We start from the raw sequence: 9,243 nt of genomic DNA, 5'->3' as shown, positions 1-9,243 counted from the left end.
TGACTGCGGTGCTGCCCAGCAAATTACTGAGCAGGCAGAGGCACAATTCCCTGGACCGTGTGTTAATCACCTGCATCCAGAGGGTGAGCACAGAGAGACCCTGCAGTAATGCGTCGTGGGAGCACAGGCTTTAGGCTGTGGTATAATAAATCTCCCTGGCTACAGCCTGATATTGTTTCTTCACCAAAGTTATACCAAATTTGAATAGCAAGAACTGTAAGAGAAGGTAAACAAAACTGAAATGAGAAAGCTAGGTCATGACAGAAGTGATTTTAGGCACAGTTTTCCAAGTATAAAAGGCAGACTAAAGCAGACTCTACTTAGTTAACAGTGGGCATAAATAGAATAACAGAGGCCATCTGACAAAAGCACAAAAGCACAAAAACTGCCAAACATGCGAGTGCATCAGATGTTAATGATGATCAAACCTTACACAACAGATTCTGCAGAAGTCAGTGCCTTCACCCAGCATATGCCCGCGCTCTGTGTTGAACTGCAACCGTCTCCTCTGAGACACTCAGCTTAAAATTAGGATGCAATTGCAGCCACGTTTGAAAGCAGGTTCTAAGTGTCAATAGCTGGTTTCTTATGTGTCCTACAAATTTCTTCAAGGTCCCCACAAGATTGCTTAAGTTCTGGTGGCCCTCAGAGGCAACACTCACAAATCTTAAAATTTGATCAGGATGTGTGTAATTAGTCAATATGGCCTGGTCTACGCAGAAAGCAAATCTGTTTTACATAAACAGCCTTCTCTTAGCAGAGCAGCACAGCAGATAATATCTGAATAAAGCTCTGAGCTTTAAAAATATGGCTGCTTATTTCAGAGCTGAAGTACAAACTCATTTTCTCTCCCAGATGGTAACAATTCTGATGGAGATAATTCAGCGATATCAACTAGCGGGCCTCAAACAGCCAGAACAACCATTTTATATGCTAACACCAAATTTGACAGAACTTAATTTTGCCTAAAACTACTCCTGTGTGTGTTTGCGGTGGTGGGGGCAAGACCTAGAGTGCTTTCTGACCTGGTTTAACTAATGAGCACCATACAACCTTCAGTCAACCCACAGCAAAGACCAGGTTCTTTAGTTCTACCCAAATATGAACTCGATGAGATTGACACAATTCTGCTTTTTGGGGTGAGACTTCCCATGTTTACTTCAATGGACCAATAAAGAGTCCTGTCTTGGCCCAGAGTTTTACCATGGACAGCTGAAATGCATTAGTCACTGCAGATAAAAACTATCAAACAAACAAAAAGTCCACAACTTTTTTTTTTTCCCCATTTAAATCAAAAAGCTAACCCCGACATGAAATTATTCAAGGACTGAGTCCAATTTACCAATACTTCTGAAAATCAGTACAGCTGCCCAGAGTAAGAAGACAGTAAATTCAGCGCTGGAGAACGGCCACCGATTTGAGGAAGGGACAGGAGTAACACTCTCAATAGAAGGCAAATGACCACCATCAGTGGTTTACTAGCCTAGTTTGGACTCTCAATACAAAGCTGCTTTCAGATTTGTGCAACGGTTTGATCGTGCCTGGCAATACTGTGGCAGAGGTCACTGAAGTCTCAATGGTAAAAACACAGAGCAATTTACTGCTTATCTAGCTTGCAACGCTTTTCCATTGTAGCACCTTTAACGAGAACATCAAAACCAGGTAAGTCTCAGTGCACTGTAAATTCGCTGCCAGTTTACTGGGAAGATCCCAAACTGGGTGTTAAAGCAAAATCTTTAGTCTTCCAGGAATCACAGCTAGCTTGAAAACCAATGGCAACTAGGAACAAAACCAGCACCCAGAACATTAAACAGTACACACTGTTCAGTCATAGAAATCCCCAGCCAGTTCTCCTGGGGATGTGTATCTTCTTTTGCTACAATTGATTTTATTTTTTTTTCTGTTATTAAAGGATGCTGATATAAAACCCAGCGGCACACAAAAATAAACACAGGCAGTTGATAAAAACAAGAAGCAGGGCCTTGTGTTTACCACTACACTAGTCAGTCAGCACACACACTAATTACTCAAATGCTGCCCCCCCTTGTATTCCACATGGTATGGTATCACTTTGATATTTAGGAACTCATTCACCTTTACCAGACTTGTAGCTCATCCAAGATTGAGGGATGTTCATCAGACAGACTGTAGGGTAGAAGAGAGAAAAGCAAATGAACTTACATTAGCAGCTATGCTGTTCTTGGTCTTCAAGCTAGTTTACTTACCAAGCCAAGCGACACCTTTCTTTGACAGAGTTGGTCAGGGATGTACCAGGGGCCTTCCTCAGGTAGGTTTCCTATACTCCCACCAAGGATCAGCCCAGCCCCTCAGCTATTGTTAGCATCATGTGTCTCTGATCAGTGGTAAAATAAATCTATTACACCCTTAGATTCCCATGGGCTCTCTGTTGGCATCCACAAGGGACTGTATAGTTCAAGAGTCTACTACTGGTCACAGCAAATTTCCCCAGTAAAACTAAAGTCAGGCTTTGAAGGGAAAGTCATATTTTCCAAAAGACAGCAGCATAAAAATGCAACTCTGACGCCTTTTGATCTGCAGTGTGCTTTGTGAGTAGTGGTGAATCTTTGCCAGAACAATAGGTCTTTAGAGTAGATTAATCCTAGAATATATATGACAAAGGCTTACCTAATATAAACATACCCAAGTATTCATATTATGCTCACAGTCAACCCCTCTGATTTTAAAAGCTTTAAAATCCTTCATGTAATTGAATCGTGCTTGATCCTGAAGAAGCTGTTTTTTTTTTTTTTTTTTTTTTTTTTAACTTAACAGTTTGCATTTTTGTCTGAAAGTTGCTGTTATGAGAATACCTACTCCAGAAGATGGTCCCATGGTGTCAGGTCAGCTTCAGGGAAAACTCTGCCATTTCCCCCTTATCCTATTAGCCCCTGAGGTTAATCTTTTAGGTTTCAAAGAATAACGTTACTCCACCAAGACCTGGCAGTTGCAGGGAGCCCCTCCTCACCAGAGTGCAGGCAGTTCACAGCCAGACACGCCAAACACAACTGATGTTAGAGGTTGGAGACTGGCCAATTTGAGAACATCCAAGGTTCTTTGCAAAGCTGGACATGTCAGTCTGTGGCTGCAGTGATGAAGGGTCATTGTCCCATTTTCTCCTCCTTGCTTTTCCCAATCTTCTATGCCCCCAAAACTGGCTCATCAGAATGAGAGAAGAACTGAAAGATTTGGGGAGCAGAAAATGAAAACTTCACTAATCATTAAATTAAAAGGGGAATCTTGCGATCTACTCCACCCCAGATAGCCTCCTGTTTTCCCAAGATACTTAGTACTTTCATATAGCAGGTTGGTTTTAGTACTCTTTCCATGTGCAATCCCATCAATTAACATCCACATAATTTGCTGCCCCGTGTGGTAGCATCGATCAGGCCTTGTCTTGGAACAATTACTGCTCAGTGCAGTTCAGGGGAGTGCTCCTCCTCTTCAGTGGTCCTCACTGAGAATCCTGAAAAGGCAAAGGATGAAGGAGACAGAGAAACATCAAATAGGCTAGGCTGTATTTACAGATCTTAGTAGATCATGGTTTAAAAATAACCAAGTAGGTTTCTCTGTTGCCTAAATAGCACTCATTCTTTTCACCTTGTAGAAAGTCTAGCATATTGTTTTCATAATCAAGTTATTTGGATATCACAACAGTGATTTAGATTAGGATTTGTTTACGCAGCTAAATATGTTGAGCAATGAAATTAAAATGAGCTCTCTGCTTCTGTCACATCTGCAATAGTAACTGGCTTCTTATGGTTGAGTACAAGTCTGCTGCACAGATGTTTCCTGATAAGGTATAAATCAGTGTTAGATGCTGTTTATTGCAGTGCTTTTACTGCCTTCTTCCCTGAAGGAGGGAACGTTGCCTGCACAGCAACCAGATGTGACCTGCAAGACCGTATGAAATACCATTACAAGCAAAAACAGGTCCCATATTCCATATCAGCATCTGCAATGGCTCATCAAGTATTTATCAGACCATTTGAACACTTCTACAGGTCCTAGCATCATACCACTGCCAGAATTTACTTATTATAACCTGCAGTGAAAAAGCCAAGCATCCTGTAAAGCGACTGGTGCCTGAAATAGTAGGAGATCCCATATTAGTTTGGTTTCCTGCTTAAAGGTCAGATTTCTGGGCAGATATTGCTGCTAGAAAGTAAGATACCGTGAGAGGTCAAGGCAGCTGCATTTCGGGGCATTGTAAAGAACAGTTTCTCTTTCCTGCCATCCTGCCCCATGTGACACCAATCCTTTGATGGTGACAGGGGAACAGACTTACCTTGAGCTGGTGCCTCTGTGAGGAGAACTGAGACAAGGGAGCTCCTCACCTGGGGAAGGCAGCACAGCTCAGAGCTCCTCGCTAAGAGGCTCTGCTCAGCTCTGCAGGAGCAGGAGGATGCAACAGGAAAGACTCACCGAACACCCAGCATTTGAAGCCAGCCAAGCCTGGCCCCAGAGCCACACTGGCTCCTTCTCTGCAGCAGATGAAAGCTATACCCATGGGCTCTGAAGGTAAGGGAGCCAAACTTCGGAAGATGTACTTCTTGGAAGGTTTCTTGAAGCAAAACCTGCCATTTTGTATTTTAAAAAGAGGGGGGGATGGAAGGATAAGAGTTTTTCTTCCCTGAGCTAATCTGTGTCTCTGATTTGCTTCACTCATTACATGGAGAGAAGATCCTGTCAACACAGAAATAATGCCAAGTATTTACAGTTTAATGGAACCCAGGGACCAATTAACAACACAGAAAACCACCAGGCAGTGTATTTCTTATTGTAACAGGAGGGAAATCTTACATTACTGCTGTTCCCCCATTTCTCAAAATAAAGCACCAGCGCTTTGTCAATGATTTCTCAGTAGTAATGTTTATTATCTTGTAGTTTTACCATTGCCCATCATTTCCTATGTGCTAGGTTCAGTCACAACCCCCCTCTCTTTACTTGTAAACACCCATCCCAAAAAGACAAAAAGAAAAAAAAGAGAAAAATAAAAATAAAAAGAAAAAGCAACTGTCATGAGGACTTCAGACCAGTGATGTTAGAATCTGCCCTCAACCCCAAGTTCTCGAACTGCTGATTCTTCAATAGCTTGATGGATGCGATGCACCTCGTCCTGTGTTAAAGTCCTCTCCGGGTGGCGGTAAATGATACGGTAGCAGTGGCTGACCTTCTTTGTCCTACAAAATATAAACCAAAAGAGGACTCATAAATACACGTGCCTACAAATGCAAATACATGAGGCAAAACACTTACCCTCTGGACCATTTTTTATTTGAGGTCTAATTTTGTTCCTGTTGCTTGAAAATCACCTTAATGCTAAAATACACAGTCTGGAGAGGTGGGGCTGAGCTGAATTTTAATTTTGGCAGAGGACTTTGCTGAAGTCCACCTAAGACCTCAACTTGTATTGCAGTGTGGTAGCTTCTTACCAGAGCAAACAAACCCGGGAGGAGTGCTACGCTAACACCACCCAACTGCTGCTGACACCAGAGCTCTCTCATTGTGGTGCTAATGGGGTTACCTCGAGGGAGCAGTGTGCACACATAGCCCCCTCAGCCCACCAGGGATGGAGGTGATGGGCATAAGGAAAACACCGCACAACCTCTGTATGCCGCAGAGCAATGTTGCTAGCTAACATGGGGCATCTCGCAAGCCTCACCATCCAGGCTCCTGCCTGGGGCATGAGACTGAACATACAGCTGCAAAACAGAGTAAAACATTTATTTTTCAAATCAGGTCACTATTTCACCTTTGCTGGAAAAGAGAAACAAGGAAAAAACACATCTGAAGTCTCCATTTGTGGGAGAAGGACAGGGACGCAGGATGAGGGTGGCCATCACTCCCAAAACAGAGCACCAAATGCAGCCGAGGTGCAGGGGCAGCCCAGCAAATTCGGGAAGAAATGGGGTGAGACATGGCAGCAAGTACACATGGCAAAATTTCTTACTCCCTGCTACTATGGAAAGGAAAAGGCAAAATAAAACAGGGAAAAGGACTAGGGAAGAGGGAACGATGGGGAAAAAAGAAAGTATTTAAGAGTTGCTGAGCTTGGCAAGGACAAGGTAATACAAAACCAGGAGCAAAACAGTAAGTTGAATAAGAGAGTAAAACCCTCCTTGCTCTCCATCAAAACCAGGCTGGAGTACACAGCTCTTCCAAGGGGCACCTCTACAATTGCAGAGCTTGTGTCACTGAATTTAACTGGCAGTTGTGGCATCCTTTTTATTTTTAGTTTCAAATGGAACCCACACAGCTTCTTCTTTCAAAGGTAAACGCTCACTTCGGTTAAAGAAAGAAAATCTGAGGGGAAAAATAATGGGAAACCAGAGATCAAGTACTAGACAGACGGATCTCCCAGACTAGCACTTAGTGGCACACAAAGGCATTCAGAAAGCTTCAGGTCATCCGTCTCCTGAAAATTGTTTCATGTTAGAAACCATGTTTATTATGACTATTTGATTAAAACTGAGGTTATATGTGCTCACACACAAAGGTAACTCTCGCAACCTCAAATCCTACTAGAACCAGGGACAGGTAGTTTTTAGCTCATAATAGTTATTTGATACCAACTTTGACCCACCCAACGTGGATGGGAAGCTTGCCTTGCTCCCACTGGCAGTTTACAACAAAAAGGTTTCAAATTAAAGCATTCCTCCTTTTTCGTGTGCTCTGAAGATAAAGCAAGTTAAATCTGCCTACCATCGGAAAGGGCAAACTGCATTTCAGAAAATGTTAAGCTGACTGCAGTTACCCGCAAAAAACCAGCCAAGAGCTTTCCCTGGGGGCAGGTTAAACTGTAGAAAAGTGATCCTCAAGAAAAGAGGGGGGTGTGTGTAACTGTGCACCTCTGCAAAGCAGTCAAGAGGACAGACCTGGGAGATGCACGTAAGTGGAATAACAAGAGTTTGGCTAGATGCTACATTGTAAAAGAGAAATTTGAGTAAGAGAGAGTGATAACGAATTGGGGCCAAACAGAAACAATTTTCAAATCCAGGCTGGCAAATACCATTACAGCCAGTAGTATTTAATCTTTTAATGGTGCTTCAGCGACCCACCTGAACAAGAACATTTGCAAATTGCTTTGGCTGAAAATCTATTTAGAAGATGTACAGTCACAGCCCTGATCCTGAAGTCTTGTATATACTGGGAATATATCCCATGATGGAAAACTCATTGCCACCATTTAATGTGATGTAAACACAAGTTTGCTTAATGTATTTAAGCTGTGGTAGGGATAGCTACAGCACTGTTTCTTCACTGGTCATGGTTAACTGAAGGTAACGATTTCTCTTGACCCACATGTTCAGTTATCCTCCTCCCTCCATCCTAGTGAGCAGTTCATTCATGAGACAAATTAAATAGGTCAGAATAGGATGCAATAGTTTCTTGTGGATGTTGTGGAAAACCAGCATCTTTAGAAGGCATTTAAATTAGGAAAGGGTGGAGGTCTTACTGAGCAGCACTGGACTAGAGTTCTTTCAGCGGCAGCTAAGCATTGGTGCAAGAGAAATAAAACATTAAATGTAATTCATCTAATTTTAGTTATAGCCAAAAAATGATGTAACTACTAATATACATGGCTGGCTACATGTCACTCGTGGTTGGTATCTTACATTTTTCTCCCACCTCTTAGCTAGGTTTATTTGCATATTTGTTACTAATTAGAAAGGAGGAGTATAATGGTTCAATGCTATTTCAATAAAAGACACACTGCAATTTTCAAAACCTTAAGCACTATTTTCACAGTAGCATTAGCTAAGTTTTCAAGGTAGATGGGGAAGAGTACTTCTTGGGTCTTTCTCCCCCTAATAGCCCCCCCTCCCCCAATAAAATACTAAGACAATGTGATTAATCACTGCCATCAGCTGCAACTGGAAACAATTATTGTCGGCAAATAATACATGTTTGCTGATTCCCTTTCTTGCTTTCCTTTTGTTCTGCAGAGTCACAGGGTGTTTGCCTACCTTAAAGATGGCTCTGCTAATGCATAATGAACTCTCTCCTGCATGTCATGCTGCAGCCTGAGATACAGAAGCAGTAGCTGTCTATCCTGAGTAACAGAAAATTTGAGGCCAAAACCTAGAACAGCCACTTCACCAGGTTAAAAAAAAAAAGTAGAAGCTTAACAGTGAGCACATTGGCCTTTATTCACCTAAACTGCACCACCAGACGAGTCCATGCGGTTCGCAGTCACGCGGACTCCTCTCCCATTAGGCTTCAGCTGATCTTAGTGTCACAAGTCTCCTCTGCACCAGCCTGCGGCTTTCAGGTAATGAAGCGCAGTGAATACAGTGAAGCACTGCTCAAAGGGCAAAGGAAGATAAGGATTTATTCTGACGCTGCAGGAGGAAACAAGAACACAGTCCGTGGACAAACACTGAAGTGAAACAATGCCTAATGCTCTTTCATATGTTTTTTTGAGGAAAGAGCTTTTCCTCCTGATTCTCGGGACTTGGCACACAGCTGCCCCCACGTGCTAGGGAGCTGCTCACTTGCCAGGTCAGATTCACTGCATGGGCCCAACCTGAAGGTCAGTGTATATGTTTTGGTATTTCAGCCTGGTATCTGAGCACAGCAAGAAATTACGGGGCTTTAGTCTGCCACTAGTCTAATAAAACGAACAGGAAAGCAACCTGACACTGGGACCAGGGCTAGAACGAAAGGGTATGTTAGGCAATAAAAATTAATATCTGTGTGTTAGCTTTCCCTGCATGGAAGTCCACTAAAGGACGTTTTAAATACAACGTGGCTAGAAAGCTGATCCCAGAAGCTACCAACAGCAAAACACCTAAACATACTGGGGAACCTGTCTCAGTGGTTAGATAAGACTAAGACACAAGGTCATTTGGTAACCAAAATGTTGCCTGCAGAATAAATGGCTGGTATTGGCATTTGTCTCATCCACATGCAATACTGTAGCAAGAATGAAAATTTCTCCAATCTGTACCTGAAGAGGGAGATAAAAGGGGCAGCAGTCAGTGGGGAAAAAGACACTTTTAAACTGTGTTCTACTTCCCATCTGTCTTAAATAAAGCACGGAAGCACAGAGACTTCTGCAGGGAGGTTAGCCCTGCTCTTATGTGGTGAGGACAACGCAGAACCAGACGTTTTTCTAGAAAGCTGGATTTACTTTGAGGAACAGAATAGTAGAGAAGACAATCTCCCACAGCATCAAGGAGTGAAAAAGAGTACTATCTCTTTTGTACTCTGAGCAGTGCA

The 9,243-nt window shown here is 42.7% G+C and overlaps 1 protein-coding gene across 1 annotated transcript in view; it reads right to left on the bottom strand.

Moving 5' to 3' along the window:
* Positions 1–4,874: 4,874 nt before the first annotated feature.
* The window catches only part of FARS2 (phenylalanyl-tRNA synthetase 2, mitochondrial), a 197,251-nt gene continuing 192,882 nt past the window's right edge, over positions 4,875–9,243 (bottom strand). Inside the window, exon 6 of the mRNA XM_009885411.1 lies at positions 4,875–5,201. Within this exon, the coding sequence (XP_009883713.1) occupies positions 5,063–5,201 (139 nt within the window). The 3' untranslated portion in view covers positions 4,875–5,062. The remainder of the gene's footprint in view (positions 5,202–9,243) is intronic.

Source organism: Charadrius vociferus, unplaced genomic scaffold (assembly GCF_000708025.1).
Source record: "Charadrius vociferus isolate BGI_N301 unplaced genomic scaffold, ASM70802v2 scaffold375, whole genome shotgun sequence".
Taxonomy (NCBI): Eukaryota; Metazoa; Chordata; class Aves; order Charadriiformes; family Charadriidae; genus Charadrius; species Charadrius vociferus.
Note: the sequence above shows the minus strand (reverse complement) of the source record. Positions and strands in the feature narration are given on the sequence as shown.